The 18,121-nt window shown below is 38.9% G+C and overlaps 2 protein-coding genes across 7 annotated transcripts in view; one reads left to right on the forward strand and one right to left on the reverse strand.

Annotated features, from left to right (window-relative positions):
• Positions 1-18,121, forward strand: part of SRP54 (signal recognition particle 54) — a 291,642-nt gene that overhangs the window by 99,914 nt on the left and 173,607 nt on the right. The gene's annotated exons all lie outside the window — the stretch shown is intronic.
• BAZ1A (bromodomain adjacent to zinc finger domain 1A) overlaps positions 1-18,121 on the reverse strand; it is a 131,528-nt gene that overhangs the window by 65,920 nt on the left and 47,487 nt on the right. For all 6 annotated transcript variants that reach the window (XM_078334770.1, XM_078334768.1, XM_078334766.1 and 3 more), the window contains one exon: positions 378-521. In XM_078334770.1, the coding sequence (XP_078190896.1) occupies positions 378-521 (144 nt within the window). The remainder of the gene's footprint in view (positions 1-377; positions 522-18,121) is intronic.

Consider the following 18,121-nt stretch of genomic DNA (forward strand, 5'->3'; position numbering starts at 1 on the left):
ATGAAATTTATCAAGTAAACAAAAGTAGGGGCCGGGTGCAGTGGCTCACGCCTGTAATCCCGACATTTTGGGAGGAGGCTGAGGCAGGTGGATCACCTGAGGTCAGGAATTTGAGACCAGCCTGACCAACATGGTGAAACCCTGCGAGTATTAAAAATACAAAATTAGCCACGCATGGTTTGCATGTCTGTAATCCTAGCTACTTGAGAGGCTGAGGCAGGAGAACTGCTTGAACCTGGGAGGCAGAGACTGCAGTGAGCCGAGATTGCACTACTGGGTGAAGAAAGCAAAACTCCGTCTCAAAAAAAAGAAAAAAGTCATTTCAACAGAGTATCATTGGCAATCTGCTAAATAATTTAAAAATAAAAATCACTTACCCATTTTGAAAAGAACAGCTTTGTGTTTCTGAGTCATCACTATCACTGATGATAATAGTTTCTCCATCCACACTGTTAACATGTCCATTAGCAAAACCATTTTGATGTGATGGAGGGAGGACTTCTAAAATCCTACACTGCAACCTGAAATAAAACAATACATTTAAAAATGCAAATCATATGATATTTTATAGCCAAACATTTCAGAGCAACCAAATTGCTGTGAACTAAAGTTACTTTGTTTGTAGAGGTTATAGCTGATTGATGTCAACAATTTAATTAAGAAAATCTGTAACATTGAATTTAAGCAAATATTAGATATGATTTAAAGCTTAAAACTATTTTAAAACACAATTTATCAAGATTATTCACAATTATATTATTTCCTTCCTTCTGCTGGCTCTGGATTGTTTTGCTAGTTCCTTAGACTGTAAAGTTAGGTTGCTGACATGAGATCTTTCTTGTTTTGTAATGTAAAGATTTATAGCTATAAACTCCCCCCTTAGCATTGCTTTTGCTGTATCCCATAAATTTTGGTATGTTATATTTTTGTTCTCATTCATCTATAAGTTATTTTCTAATTTTCCTTAGGTTTTCTTCTTTGCTCCACTGGTTAAGAGTGTATTTTAAATTTCCACAATTTGTGAATTTTCCAGTTTTCCTTTGTTAATGATTGCTAAGTTCATGCTGCTGTGGTTAGAGAAGATACTTGTATGAGATTGTGATGGTTAATTTTAGGTGTCAACTTGACTGGATTAAGGTAAAGGTAGAAGTATTTAGTTGCTAGAAGTACTGTTTAGTCGTTAGAAATATACAGTCGCTAAAGTATTGTTGATGAGTGTTTTTTTTTGTTTTTTTTGAGACGGAGTTTCGCTCTTGTTACCCAGGCTGGAGTGCGATGACGCAATCTCAGCTCACTGCAACCTCCGCCTCCTGGGTTCAGGCAATTATCCTGCCTCAGCCTCCTGAGTAGCTGGGATTACAGGCACGCGCCACCATGCCCAGCTAATTTTTTGTATTTTTGGTAGAGACAGGGTTTCACCATGTTGACCAGGATGGTCTCGATCTCTTGACCTTGTGATCCACCCGCCTCAGCCACCCAAAGTGCTGGGATTATAGGCGTGAGCCACCACACCCGGCTGATGAGTGTTTCTATGAGGGTGTTTCCAGAGGAGAATGGTGTGTGAGTCAGTGGATTGAGTTGGGGAAGATTCTCCCTCAATGTGAGCAGGCACCATCCAATTAACTGGGGGCCCAGACAGAACAAAAAGGCAGAGAAAAGACATTCATTCTGATTGCTGGAGCTGGGACACCTCTCTTTCTCCTGCCTTTGGACATCAGCAATTCTAGGTTCTCCAGCCTTGATTTTTGGACTTGCACCAGTGTCCCCTTTTCAATACTCTCTCCCAATCCCTTCTTGTATCTCTCTTTCTCTTGATATATATCTCCCATTGGTTCTCTCTCTGGAAAATTCTGCCTAATACAGTTACCTACCTTCTAAAATCCAATGAGACTAAACTTGTGACCTAGCATAAAGTTTATCCTGGAGAATATCCCATGTGCACTTGAGAAGAATGTGTGTTGTTGTTTGGTTGAATGTTCTCTTCATGTCTGTTATGTCTAGTTGATTTATCGTGTTGTTCAGATCCTCTTTCTTAACTTCTGCCTGGTTGTTCCATCCATTATGGAAAGTGGAGTATTGAAGTCTGAAGCTATTATTGTAAAAATGTCTGCTTCTCTTAGCAATTATATTCCTAACTAAAGTTAACTGTTTAGAAAGTCAAATATGGTACAATATCTTATTATACAGGCTTTAGGACTTACACTTTTTTAAAGCATCCAATATTTTAAATTCTAAAATTCTTCAGACTATAACTTTTTTATTTTCACATTTTTTGTTGTGATTTCTGATCTCTGGAAAGCTTCCTATTCACTAACTCTATCACCCCTATTCTGGCTTCCTTTACTCTGCATACCATATCTGAATTTTATGGGCCACAAATTCAGACTCATTCAACCACAATTAAAATATTCCTTCAGCCGGGCAATAGTGGCTCACGCCTGTAATCCCAGCACTTTGGAGGCCAAGGCGGGTGGATCACCTGAGGTCGGGAGTTCAAGACCAGCCTGATCAACATGGTGAAACCTGGTCTTAAAAATAAATAAATAAAATAAAATAAAATATTCCGTCATCCCATTTCTATTGTGTCAATTTTCAATGCTAGAAAAGACAGCACCTGCTTTTTTTCCACACTCCCTCTTGTTCCAAATTCTTTACTTCCTGCCTTGAAACTATGAATTTACTATGAATTCAAAGTTAGCATCTTACTGTTATGGTTGAGATAATTTTTGTTGGTTCTCAAACAGATTTCCTCAAGTCCCAGTCTCAGTACTTTAATATTAGAAAATGAGAAAAGAGATCTTGACTTAAGACTCTTTGACTTCCTTCTCAACATCAAAAGTCCATATCCTTCAAACTGTTCATATTCTTATGTCAGAAGGGTTCCCTTCCAGCCAGTAACCTCTTCTCTTACCCAGTTTCACTGTGTTTCTCCTCCTGTGTATACTCAGTTTTCCTCTGCTAAGAAACATACTCTTCAATATCCTAGAAAGTTTATATCTATCTCTAGCTTTTTAGAGACTCCACGGTATGGACTCTTCTCACTCCCTAGAGAGACCTGGCATTGCTGAAGCCAAATTAGATTCCAAGAACAAGAAGAATCCAGTTTTTATAAATATCCTCTTATATTGGAGCATAGTGATTGCCAAAGAGGAAGAGGAAAGCGAGGCAAAGATAATTTGTATCTGAACCTGCTCTGTAGACATTCTGCTTCTTTTAAAGACCATTCCCATGCCTGTAATTCCAGTGCTTTGGGAGGGTGAGAAAGGTGGATCAATTGCTTGAGGCCAGGAGTTTAAGACCAGCTTGACCAATATGGTGAAATCCTGTCTCTATTAAAAATACAAAAGTTTGAGGTTGGGTGCAGTGGCTCACTCCTGTAATTCCAGCACTTTGGGAGGCTGTGGTGGGCAGTTCATGAGCTCAGGAGTTCAAGACCAGCCTGATCAACATGATGGAACCCCATCCCTACTAAAAATGCAAAAATTAGCCAGGCGTGGTGATATATGCCATGCCTGTAATCTCAGCTACTCAGGAGGCTGAGGCAGGAGAATCGCTTGAACCTGGAAGGTAGAGGTTATGGTGAGCTGAGATTATGCCACTGCACTGCCTGGGCAACAAAGTGAGACTTCATCTCAAAAAAAACAACAACAAAAATTAGCTGGGTGTGGTGGCACGTACCTGTAATCCCAGCTATCTGGGAGGCTGAGGCACAAGAATTGCTGGAACCTGGAAAGTGGAAATTGCAGTAAGCCAAGATTGTGCCACTGCACTCCAGCCTGGGTGACAGAGTAAGACTCTGTCTCAAAACAAACAAACAAAGCCAGGTGTGGTGGTGCTGCACACCTGTAATCCCAGCTATTTAGATCCTGCAACTGCATGCACCCCAGCTTGGGTAACAGAGCGAGACTGTCAAAAAAGAAAGACCATTTCATTGGCTAAAAAATAAACTGATAGCCGCTTCCTATCAATGTATAATCTGCTCTTTAATGTTTACCCTCTTTTCCCAGGACTTATTCACACATCAATGAAGTCTCCTCTCCCATTTACTGTCAGCTGGTTCAAAAGTATGATTTACATTGTCTCTCCACTTCTCTACCACTCTCTCAATTTTAGTCATCATATACAAAAACTTGTCCCAAGAAGTCACAATAATCTAACTATTGGTCAACAAATCCAAAGTCTTGTCTTAGTTGTCTTAATCGTCTGTAAACCATTATCCACTCCTTATTAAAAAATTCCACCTCTATTTTTATGGTCCAAAATCATCCCTATTCATCATCTCACCTAGCTCCCTGATTATACTTTTTCTCTGTCTTTGCCTGCTTCTTGTTCTTCTCATACTACCAAAATACATAGTGATTCCCCAAAGTTCTGCTGCATGTCTTCTGGTTGGTATATACTTTCCCTTGGTGTTTCATCTCAGCTCTAGATAACTGACTGTCTGACTCTCAACTTCTAGAAGTATGGTCAAAAAAATCCAATTCTCTATCTAGAGGGAGTTTATGTAACCAGTGAGGTTTCATCTCTATTAAGAGAGTCACAGTAATAGTGTTGGTGAGGATGTGGAGCCACTTTGAAAAACTGTGTGACAACTCTTCAAAGATTTACCATATGACCCTGCAATTCCACTTTTAGCTATATACCCCAGAGACATAAAATATATGTCCGCACATACTTGTACATAAATGTTCAAAACAGTATTACTTGTAATAGCCAAAAACTAAAAACAATCCAAATATCCATCAACTGATCATTTAAAATGTGGTATACACCACACAATATTTTTCAGCAAAAAAATGGGAATCAAGTACTGATACATGCTATAATATTTATGAATCTTGAAAACATTATGCTAACAAAAGGGGCCAGACACAAAAGACTGCATACCATAAATTCCACTTACATGAAATATCCAGAATAGGCAAATCCCTAGAGAGAAGATAAGGGACAGGGGGACCATAGGCAGTGACTGCTAATGGGCAAAGCTTTCTTTCTGAGGTGTTGAAAATGTTTTAAAATTGGAATTGTACATTTTAAATGGGTGAATTTTATGGTATGTGAAACATATCTCAATAAAGTCGTTAAAAAAAAGAGTTGCAAGATATAGTAGGGAGTAAATATAAAGGAGAGAGAGCATTGCTGGAATTGTATTTATGGCATCTCTACAACTCTTTTTTTTTTTTTTTTTTTTTTTGACAGAGTCTCACTATCCCCCAGGCTGGAGTGCCATGCGCGATCTTGGGTGACTGCAACCTCTACCTCTTGGGTTCACCTGATTCTCCCACCTCAGTATCCCAAGTAGATGGGACTACAGGCACACGGTGCTACGCTCAGCTAGTATTTTGTATTTTTAGTAGAGATGCAGTTTCGCCATGTTGGCCAGGCTGGAGACTCCACAACTCTTAAGCAATTCTGGAGAAGGTTTTATTAACTACAAATATTCTAAGTACATAAATACCTACTGTTGGGCTAAATCTCTATTCTCTGAGAAAAAGTGATTCAAGATTAGATACTCTGCTGACTGTATCATTCATTTAGTTATCCCATACATTAACAAGTTTTGGTATACTGTGAATACCCTGTCTCATTTACCTATTCTCCTAGGAACTTTATTCTTCTCATATTCTACCCTCTTCCACATGATTATTAGCAGAGCTGCTCTGTTTTTCCAAAACAGTGGTCAGAGTTCGCTGATGCAGGGTGGGCACTACTTTGCTGAGCTCACATATCTTTCCCAAGATTTTTAAACTTGGAATCTAGAAGGTTAAAATCAGTCCTTCTCTCCCACTGTGGAATCTGTAAGATAAAATTCTGGTGCTGTTGGCAGCCATATATCCTGCTACGTGGAGGAGGACAGTGTGCCGTGAAAGGTGGTAAAATCTGTAAGAGAGAAGAGATGGCAAGGGTCCCAGAGGCAATCAGTTCTCTTATTCTTGTTCTTCCTTAGATTTAGCTGCAACTTGCCCATTCCAGGCTTAGTTGTTTAAGCTTTCCTTCCGTTTAATAAACTAATAATTCCAAACCCAAACAAATAACTGATTCCACAGCACCCTAAGGCTTAAGAATCATCAAAATATTAGGCAGCCCCCTGGCACCAAGCAGCCTGAAAGTGCCCCAGCCCAGAAGCTAAGAATCATCAAAATGTATATTATGTGGATCAACTCAAAGTCCTCAAAGCATCTAATCTTCTACCATCACTCATTTCCTCTGAGATTTACGTAAATTCAATTAAATTTAAACATCCTACTCTTGGTCCTTTTCAAGCCACTCCTTAAAAAACTGAGAAAGAGAAAAGACTCAAATTACTACAATCAGAAGTGCAAGTGGGAATATTATTGCTGATTTTACAGGAATAAAAGAGATCATTAGAGAATACTGGCTGGGTGCGAAAGCTTAAGCCTAATCCCAGCACTTTGGCAGGCTGAGGAGGGCAGATGGCTTGAGCCAAGAGTTCAAGACCAGTCTGGCCAACATGAAGAAACCCTGCCTCCACAAAATAACAAAAATTAGCCAGGCATAGTAGTGTGCACTTGTAGTCCCAGCTATTCAGGAGGCTGAGGCTGGAGGATCACTTGAGTCCAGGAGGCAGAGGCCGTCTCAGAAAATACATGCATGTCGGTATACTTCCTAACAACAAAAAGCCCAAGAACAGATGGCTTCACTGATGAATTGTATTCAACACTCACAGAAGCATTAACATACATTATCTCAAAATATTCCAAAAAATTAAAGAAGAGGGAATACTTCCTAATTCATTCATAAGGCCAGCATTACCCTGATACCCAGGTGAACAAAGATATGGCAGAATATATGAAGAACTGTTATAACTCAAGAAAAACCCAAACACTCAATTCAAAGATGGGCAAAAGACTTAAACAGACATTTCTCCAAGAAGATACAAACAGCAATAAACACATGAAAGATGCTCAGCATCTTTTGTCAGAAGAAAACAGACAATCAATGAGATATAACTTCACACTAAGATGGCTATATATTTTTTCTTTTTTTTTTTTAAAACAAAGAAATTAGCAAGTGTTAATAAGAGAAGTGTTATATAGAGAAATTGGAACCCTAGTGCATTGCTGGTGGGAATGTAAAATGGTACAACTGCTGTGGAGAACAGTTTGGCAATTCCTCAAAAATTAAACATATCACTTTGAGAGGCCGAGGAGGGCGGATCACAAGGTCAAGAGGTCAGGCACATCCTGGCCAAGATGGTGATACCCTGTCTCTACTAAAAATACAAAAATTAGTTGGTCATGGTGGCACGTGCCTGTAGTCCCAGCTACTCAGGAGACTGAGGCAGGAGAATCACTTGAACCCAGGAGGCAGAGTGTACAGTGAGCCGAGATTGCGCTGCTGCACTCCAGCCTGGTGACAGAACAAGACTTCGTCTCAAAAAAAAATAAATAAATATAAATTTTTAAAAAGTAAATATATAATTATCATACAGCCCAGCAATTCTACTTCCAGGTATATACCTGAAATAATTGAAAACAAGAACTCAAACAGATACTTACACACCAATGCTCATAGCAGGATTATTCACAATAGCTAAAAGATGGAATCAACCCATGTGTCCAACAGATAAATTGATAAGCAAAATGTTGTATATACATAATGGAACATTCAGACATAAAAAGGAATGAAATCCTGATACATGCTACAATGTGGATGAACCGTGAAAACATGTACACAGGCTGGGCAACAGAGTAAGACCCACGACTCTACAAAAAAAAATTTTTTTAATTAGCCGGGTGTGGTGGTGCACACCAGTGGTCCCAGCTGCTAGGGAAGCTGAGATGGGAAGATTGCTTCAGCCTGGGAAGTTCAGGCTGCAGTGAGCCATGACTACACCACTACGCTTCACCATGAGTAACAGTGTGAGATGCTGTCTCAAAAAACAAACAAAAAAACCCCAAGCAAACAAAAATGAACATTTATGTTCAGTGAAATAAACCACAAAAGGACAAATATATGATTCCACTTATATGAAGTACTCAGAATAGGCAAATTCATAGAGAAAGAACATAGAATAAAGGTTACCAGAAGCTAGGGCAAGGGTAGAATGGGGAGTTATTGCTTAATAGGTACAGAGTTTCTGTTTGGGATGATGAAAAAGTTCTAGAAATTGTGGTGATATTTACACAATACTGTGTACAACATTAAGTACACTGTGAATGTACTTAATGCCCCTGAACTACATGCTTAAAATGACTAAAATAGTAAAATTTTTACATTTATTTTACTAAAATGAAAAAAAAAACCACCATTGTTTTATTCTAAGAGAAAAGCTTGAGAAGAGGCTCAATTACCAATCCTACATTGGTAACAAACGGAAATAATGTCTAAAGAACTGCAGGCTTTCACCACTAACTGGCAGAAATAAACCAGTGTTTCTCAAGAGGAACAACTACAGGAAATCATATCAAAACCTGTTAGGTAACTATGTAGCCTATTGATAAAAAGGCTCTATACTTTAATAACATGAACTGTACAAAAATATTAAAGAAATCAAATAGATCTGCCTTTGAAGGGCTTAGGTATCAGATCTATCAAGGCTCATAATATTACTAAGGCTTCCCAGAAGTAATGAAGGAAGCTTTTCAGGGACCCTATGACAAGGTTTCTCAAGTTAGAAACAGAGATGATCTTTGCTAGCAGAGCCCAGCTGAATGCCCTTTAAGTGGCAACAGTGGTGGCGGTCATGGGGCAAATACAGAGTAAATGAGTCCACTCTGAGCCCAAGTATAGTTGGTGAGGCCTAAAGTGGTCTGACAGTCATCTGTGGAAACAAGTGACCACAGTAGGTCCCACAGGGCTACAGTAATTTGAGGACTAATATATTTAAAACCAACAGAAAGAAATACAATTCCCTGACAGAGGAATTAGGGAGAAGGAAACCAGTGCAATGCAGAGACATTGCCCAAAACTAAATTATATAAATTGTAGTAGTTATTATCAATGCTACTATTAACTCTGCAGCACACCCAAACCACAGGTAGCATTCCTTGCCCATCTAATCAAGGCTAGCCCTTCCCATAGGTACTTAGCTAAACTTATGTTACTCAAGATGTCAACATCTTCTAAAAGATTTCCAGAGACTTAGTCTATGTCTTTCATAACAACTTGCTACCACTTCTTGGTTCTAGGGAGTCCAAAGTTTACAGAGGCATATGTAAAAACCAGACAAACATGAATTAAGACCCAGCTAGAGGAGCTTCAAGAGTATAGAAACTAAGGTCATAATCCATTATTTGAGAACATGGTGGAAGTTGATAATTAAGAGTCCTATTATTAGTGTGCATGCGTGCCAGATTAAATATGTAATTTATATATATATATGTCTCTCCTCATATATCAATCAACTCCACAAGTTATACATTTTCTAGAAGAGGAAATTCAGAGCCAGGTTTTGTTTTGTTTTGAGATGAGTCTCAATTTGTTGCCCAGGCTGGAATGCAATGGTGCAATCTTGGCTCACAGCAACCTTCACCTCCCAGGTTCAAGCAATTCTGCCTCAGCCTACTGAGTAGCTGGGATTACAGGCATGCGCCACCATGCCAGGCTAATTTTTGTATTTTTAGTAGAGACAGGGTTTCACCATGTTGGCCAGGCTTGGCTCAAACTCCTGACCTCAAGTGATCCGCCCGCCTTCACCTCCCAAAGTGGTAGGATTACAGATGTAAGCCACCTCACCCTGCCCAGATACAGATTTAAATAACTTGCTGTCAACAACCAGTAATGGTACAGCCAAAACTTTAACTGTGACTCTCAAACCCATATACTGGCTAATTTTCCACTCTATTACTAGAGAGACGGGAATGGAACCATTATGTTTACCCAAGGGCATCTCAGAACTTTAAGCCCAGGCAATGTAAGGCTCCTTAAAGTGCTAACGACTTAAACACATTTCAGAGTGAAATCAAGACTATGGAATGGGAGCAAGTAGAGTGTAAGGGCACAACATAAATTAGCCATAAATCTGTAATAAGTTGGACATAAAATAGGTTTTTTTTCTTTTTGAAATGGAGTTTTGCTCATTTCCCTGGCGGAAGTACAATGGCGCGATCTTAGCTCACCTCAACCTCCGCCTCCCGGGTTCCTGCGATTCTGCTGCCTCAGCCTCTTGAGTAGCTTGGATTATAGGCACCACACCTGGCTAATTTTGTATTTTCAGTAGAGATGGGGTTTCTCCATGTTGGTCAGGCTGGTGTCGAACTCCCAACCTCAGCTTATCTGCCCACCTTGGCTTCCCAAAGTGCTGGGATTACAGGCGTGAGTCACCATGCCTGGCTGGAAATAGCTTTTCATGAGACTACTCTGGAATGTATACACCTTCCCCTAAAAAGGTATTTTAAGTAGCCAGTTAAATTTATATCTCAAAAATTCAGGCTGGATACAGTGACTCATGCCTGTTATCCCAGCACTCTGGAAGGCTGAGGCAGTTGTATTACGAGGTCACAAGGTCAAGGGATTGAGACCACCCTGGCCAACATGGTGAAACGCCATCTCTATTAAAAATACAAAAATTAGCTGGGTGTAGTGGCATGTGCCTGTAATGCCAGCTACTCGAAAGGCTGAGGCAGGAGAACTGCTTGAACTCGGGAGGCAGAGGTTGCAGTGAGCTGAGATCATGCCACCACACTCCAGCCTGGCAACAGAATGAGACTCCATCTCAAAAAAAAAGAAAAAACAAAATTCAACAAACAAAAGCAAATTGTAAAACTTTCTAAAACAGACACATGCAGAATTTCTACAGGGTATTTGGGAGAGAAGGTAAATAGTCAACGGCAAAGGGAAAGAAGATCTAGAAGCCCAGGAGGACCTACTTGAAATAAGAGACCAACCCTCTCTTTGGGTCTCTAAGAATGGAATATGCTGAATCTCTAGCATAATTCACATCTGCTCCCCATTCTGCCTCATTAATCTTTATTTTCTTGTAATACAGGTGCAAGAATATTTACAAAAAATACTATGCTTGGTCAGGTGCGGTGGCTCATGCCTGTAATCCCACCATTTTGGGAGGCCAAGGCAGGCGAATCATGAGGTCAGGATTTTGAGACCAGCCTGGCCAACATGGTGAAACCTCACCTCTACTAGAAATACAAAAAATTAACTGGGTGTAGTGGTGGCGCCTATAATTCCAGGTACTTAGGAGGCTGAAGAAGGAAAATCACTTGAACCCAGGAGGTGGAGGCTGCAGTGATCTGAGATCATGCCACTGTACTCCAGCCTTGGGGATAGAGTGAGATTCCATCTCAATTAAAAAAAACAACAACAACACTATCTTGGACAATTCATTCAATATTTTCTAACGGTGAACTGATTAATTTGAAGTTTAGAGTTAAAAAACTAAGAACCTTAATTAAATTAAGGTTATGTGATACCTCATTTTAAGTGGAAGAAACCACAGCACTCAACCAAGTCAGCTATTTACACAAAAAGACTGTGAATTATGTTGATTACTTGTCAATGAGAAAAGTCAGAAAAAGAATGCTTTGTTTATAATTCCTCACTTTTTTAGAGAAATAGGTCAATGTAGCTCAAAGAATGTTTCTTTTTTGAAATTTATTATTTTTAGTAGATACAGGGTCTTGCTATGTTGCCCAGACTGGCCTCAAACTCCTGGGTTCAAACAATGCTTCCACCTTGACCTCCCAAAGTGCTGGTATTACAGGCATGAGCAACCATGCCGGGCCAAAACGAATTAACTGTTCTGAGACCCTTTATGGACTACAGAACCAGACCTTATTATTTCTCCACCTGGCATTTGACCTATTATCATAAGATAATAGGTCAGCCTAAATATCACAAGATAATAATCACTAGATTCTTACTGAAGACTAAATCCATTATTAAAAGATATATGTAGTACAAATAATAGTCTTTCTTTTTCAGACAGGGTCTCTGTTGCCCAGGCTGGAGTGCAGTGGCATGATTCTGTCTCACTGCCATTTCTGCCTCCCAGTCTCAAGCAATCCTCTAACCTCAGCCTCCCAAGTAGCTGGGACTTGGGAGGCAAATACCACCATGCCTGGCTAATTTTTTTTTTGTAGAGATGGGTTTTTGCCATGTTGCTTGGGCTGGTTTTGAAATCCTGGCCTCAAACAGTCCTCCTGCCTCAGTCTCTCTAAGTGCTGGGATTATAGGCATGAGCCACTGAGCCAAGCCCCAAAAATCTTTAGGAAGAAAATTATAGATATGAAATCCATGGATTAAACCCTACATATTTCTAATTAGTTTCCAAATATCTGGATATTATTAATATCCTGCTTAACCTCCTCAGTATTCGAAAGTATCACATTGCAGCCTTATTCATTAGTGTGGCTGCAGAATCAACCAAACTAATTAAAACTGTACTAAAAACTTTAAAATTCCAACTAGTATACTCAAATAAATAGGTATTCAGTTGTTTGTGGGCTCAGCTTTATGCCAGCCAGCATATTGGCACAAACATGTAAGATAACCTTGCTGTAAGGAGACAAGACTAACATTTTAAGATCAGAGACAACAACACTTTAAATATGAAAAGGCACCACAGATTTGACCTTTTGTTTCAACGCAGTAACAGTATTTTCAAAGTAACTGGCCTCAATGTGAAAGACGCATAGGAAAAGGCTTCTTGCCTTTCCTCTATTTTGAGCCATACTGAACAATGAAAACGACTGTTATAACATGATGATGAAGCAGAAAACAAGTAAAAGCCTGAGTTCCGGACAACTTTGTGGACCTGTCATACCAGCCCTACACTACACACTTCCGGACTCATTTTACACAAGAGAAAAACTTCCATTTTGTTTACGCCATTAACACTTTTCCATTATATGCATCCAAGGCAAATCCCACTGATAAGGAAAGGCATCTACTATTAGGTGTGCTAGATATTTATTAAACACTGATCACTTATAAACATTTTGAGTATGTTAAATTCACTTCATGAATCACAGAACCTGAATAAGGTTTTTAAATTTGAAAGTTACTGGCAATATAGATTTCAAGTCATATTTGTTTCAGAAAATTGAAAATCTGAAGAGAAAGCAATGTGAGGGAGGCTTGTAGTGATAGAAATGTTCTGTATTATGACTATATCAATGTCAATATTCTGGTTGTGATACTGTAGTATAATTTCACAAGATAACATCATGGGCGAACCTATTTTTTTCTTTAAAACAGAGTCTCACTCTATTATTCAGGCTAGAGTTCAGTGGTGTGATCCTGGCTCACTGCAAACTCCGCCTCCTGGTTCAAGTAATTCTCCTGCCTCAGCTTCCCGAGTAGCTGGAATTACAGGCACCCACCACCACGCCCAGCTCATTTTTGTATTTTTAGTAGAGATGAGGTTTTACCATATTGGCCAGGCTGATCTCAAACTCCTGACCTCAGGTGATCTGCCCACCTCAGCCTCTCAAAGTACTGGGATTACAGGTGTGAGCCACTATGCCCAGCCAGGAAACTATTATTTTACAACTACATGTGAGCCTACAGTAATCACAAAAAAAGTTTAATTTTAAAATATTAATGATAAATATTAACAAAATATTAACTCCAATTAAAAACATTCATTCCGTGAGAGAAATAATTCAATACATGATGAAAGTAACAAATATTATATAAAGCTACAGTAATGATGACACTGGAGTACTGGTGAAAGGATGGCCAAATAGATCAATGGAAGGGAATAAAGTCCAGAAATAGACCATAATTCCATTTATATTTTATTCTAGAAAAGGCAAAATTTTGAGGACAGAAATCAGATCAGTGGTTTGTCAAAGGCTAGAAGGTGAAACAAGGGTTGGCTACAAAGGGGCACAAATCAATTTTGTGGAGGGTCATAGAAACGTTGTAGGTCTTGACTGTGGTGAGCTACACAACTGTGTTAAATATCAGTACCTGTCTGGGTGCAGTAGCACACACCTGTAATCACAGCACTTTGGGAGGCTGAGGCAGGTGGATAGCTAGAGCTCAGGAGTTCGAGATCAGCAACATGGCAAAACTCATGTCTACAAAAATTACAAAATTTAGCTGGCATGGTAGCATGCACCTGTAGTGCCACCTACTTAGGAGGCTGAGGTGGGAAGATAGCTATAGCTCAGAAGGCCGAGGTTGAAGTGAGCTGAGATCACACCACTGCACTCCAGCCTGGGTGACTGAGCCAGACCCTGTCTTTAAAAAAAAAAAAAGAAAAGAAAAAAAATGAATATATGAATATTTCCTATTTTCAAAATTAATATTTAAAAAAAGAATAATTAAAAAAAAACTTTTTTAAGTCAGAACTCTACACCAAAAAGGGTGAATTTTAGCTCAGGCAAATTCTATAAATCTGATTTTTAAAATAAGAGTGAAAGTAATACATTTACCAAAGTTTTATTAAACTACTTAGAATAAAAGCTTATCTGAATACAGGTTATTATTTGATTTAAATTATTCTTTAGCTTAAAAGAAAAACAGTTACTGCTTTTCTAAAAACATGGCTAATTGAGGTAAGTCTACTTGTTAGATCTCATTGAAGTATAGACTGGTCCTGCCTATACTTATAGAAGAAAAGCCAGAGAGTTGTAATGCAAAAAATACATAAAGGGAGTCCTAAAGTTTGTCTCCATCTCAACTATAAGCATATAAAAATCAATCTTAAAATCCCTATTTTTTCCAAAAGAAGCATTATACTGGTGGGTTCTCTCTTACAACCTGAGTCAGTCAAATCAAAGTCAGGTGATTTATGCACATCAAAATAAAGTACATAAAAACAACTTAAAGAATTTACAATGAAATTATTATATACACAACTAACTAAGATGATAAAATTAGGCTTAACACAGTTGCTCACAACTGTAATCCTAGCACTTTGGGAGGCTGAGGTGGGTAGATCACCTGAGGTCAGGAGTTTGAGACCAGCCTGGCCAACATGGTGAAACCTTGTCTCTACTAAAAATGCAAAAATAGGCTGGGCACCTGTAATCTCAGATAATTGGGAAGCTGAGGCAGAAGAATCACTTAAACCCAGGAGGTGGAGGTTGCGGTGAGCTGAGATCACACCACTGCCCTACAGCCTGGGTAACAGAGTGAGACACTGTCTCGAAAAAAAAAAAATTATACTTATTACTCCCTTCTCAAATTCTTCTAACTGGCATTTTCTAGCTAGACCACCTACTTGGTTAGTTAGAAGAATTTGAGAAGGGAGTAATCAATACAACAAATCAATATATGTATTTTTTTGAGATGAAGTTTCACTCTTGTTGCCTAGGCTGAAGTGCAATGGCACAATCTAGGCTCACTGCAACCTCCGCCTCCCAGGTTCAAGTGATTCTCCTGCCTCAGCCTCCCAAGTAGGTGGGATTATAGGTGCCTGCCACCATTCCCTGCTCGTTTTATGTCTTAGTAGAGATGGGGTTTCACCATGATGGTTAGGCTGGTCTCAAACTCTTGAAAATCAATACTGTTGGCTGACTCACTGACTGGAAGGAGATGAAGAAAGCTGCATGTATCTTTGGAGAGAAAACTAAAATGTAAATATCAGCCTGTTCTAATTGCCAATCACAGCAAACTATTAATGCAGGGCTAACTTATTTGGCATTACAGTTCCCTTTATTCATTCTATTTGAATATTAGTGACATAATCACTAGCCAAGTAAGACTTATCTATGTTTTCTTTCTTTCTTTTTTTTTTTGGAGACAGAGTCTCACTGTCACCTAGGCTGAAGTACAATGGCGCAATCTCAGGTCACTGCAACCTCCACCTCCTGTGTTCAAGCGATTCTCCAACCCCAGCCTCCTGCGTAGCTGAGATTACAGACATGCGCCACCATGCCCAGCTAATTTGTGCATTTTTCGTAGAAATGGGGTTTCACCATGTTGGCCAGACTGGTCTCAAACTCCTGACGTCAAGTGACCAACCTGCCTCAGCTTCCCAAAGTGTTGGGATTACGGGCGTGAGCCTTATTTATGTGCCCAGCCTTATTTATGTGTCCTTAACACATTTACCTTATTCAGTCCTAGTCATTTATATGTATTTCACTTATCCTTGCCTTGCCAACTCTATCCCTCCTACAAATATAAACATGAATATAATGTCTGAGAACAATTAAGTACTAATCTTTTACTCATATTTAATTACCCTGTTGCATCTAGTACCATGGTTTTCAGAGAAGATATTTAATTGACTGAAATAAAAAATATATATGACTTAAGACTCCATCCTATCAAGTTTTATTTTTACAAGTTTTTTTCTATTTTTCTAATTTTTTAATTATTTGTCTGGCATGCAAACTTTTATTTTGTTTATATAGCACTAATAAATATCTAAAATTATCCTTTTCATTTGTTTTTATCTCTCCTGCACTAGAATCTAAGTCACAAGTCCTTATCTTATTTATAACCCTTTTCCCAATGCCTACAACAGCAGCAGGCACACAATACTTACTGAATGGATTATATAAAATGTGCCTACGTTAAAATACTTACTCAGAATCCTCCCTACCACCTTCAAAGAAAAAAGGCACAAACAATTGCATTTTTCATCCCTTGAAATTCAAGTCAAAACACAGAACGACAACAAATAAACGAAATCTTATTTCTCCCATGCTTGCTGTCACCTTTTGTTGCCACTAGATAGCATTCTTTCATCTGCTAGCAAAATACTGGAAAAGAAAAAAGCTTAAACATGGCAGAGTACACAAGTAAAATCATGAAGATAACCACTGATTAGCACAATGGTTAAGAATTTAAGCAGCAGGGCAACCCATTTATTGAAGCATTTTTCTCTTTGAGTCAATGGTCAGATTAAGATGCTGACTTTCCAACCCTCAACAATGTAACCTGAATCGATAAGAGTGAATGATCAAAAGCTTAATCTGACTACACTTTGACAAAAATTAGAAAATAGTCAAAGTGAAAATAGTAGGTGTTCAATAAATGCATTTAACTATCATACTATCTTTTAATCCTTCTTAACTGCTATCCTTTAGTATTGTTTTCATACTTACTTATTCCTCCCAAACAGAAGCATGGTGGTTCTGATGCTGCCTGTGCTTGAAAACATCATCACTCATGACCTTGGGCATATTTTAATTAATTAACTTCTGCGTATGGGCTCCTCAAACTGTAATGACCAAATGAGCAACTATCACATGGCTATCCTGGGAATAATAGTACATGTATGCTCTTCCAAGGCACCTAGGGCCCATTCACATTTAAGTGGTGTCCACTCAGCGAATTTATGGAAAAAAAAGGTATATGTCAAAAACCTAGAATAGTTTCTGCATATGGTCAGCTCTCAAAAGTTTACTAGTATTGTCATAATCTCACTAAAATGACATATAGCAAGCTTTCAAGAATGGTGACTATAATGTAAGAAAACTAGGAACTGGCTAGAAAAAAGATGAGTCATCACAGCTGGCAGATTCTTCACTTGTCTCTGACAAACACAAGGAAGATCTAACATTTACTGAGTCCTTTAGGTGCTAGGCACTGTGGCAAATTGTTGCAGTTATTGAACTGAATCACACCTTTCTGATCCCTTCCCACATTAACTCTGGATTTACTCATGTGACTTGCTTTGGCCACTGTAACACTAACAACATCCATCCAGCATGCTGAGGCTTGTCCTTGCTTGCATTTTGGGGCTTGCTCTCTCTTGCTGCTGCGATCTTTCTACCATCCTGTGAACAAGTTAGGTCTAGTCTCCTGTAGAATAGGTCACACGGAATTGGACTTTAGCCACCTCAGTCTGAAGCCCCAGAAGTGTAAGGCTATCCTAGATTCTAGGACCTAGACAATCTAGTCCTAGCCAGGTCAGCTCAGACTCTAAGAACATTCCAACCAACCACAGAATTGTAAGACCAATGTTTACTGATACAGGCCACTAACTTTTGGGATTGGTTTGTTATACAGCAAAAGCTAACTACAACCACCACCATATAAATATAAATATTTACTCGTTTTACATTTCAGGAAAGAAGATTCCCAAAACTACTAAGTCAGTTTGACCTCAAAGACTCTACTGTATCAAGCCACCTTTGCATGCTATACTCTAAGATTTTAGAATCTGGTGGTTTTATCCCACACCCTTATTTAAGCCTTTCCTTTGTAACAGAAGACAGAATACTATGGTCCATAGCCAAAC

Source organism: Callithrix jacchus, chromosome 8, assembly GCF_049354715.1.
Source record: "Callithrix jacchus isolate 240 chromosome 8, calJac240_pri, whole genome shotgun sequence".
In the NCBI taxonomy this organism is placed as follows: domain Eukaryota; kingdom Metazoa; phylum Chordata; class Mammalia; order Primates; family Cebidae; genus Callithrix; species Callithrix jacchus.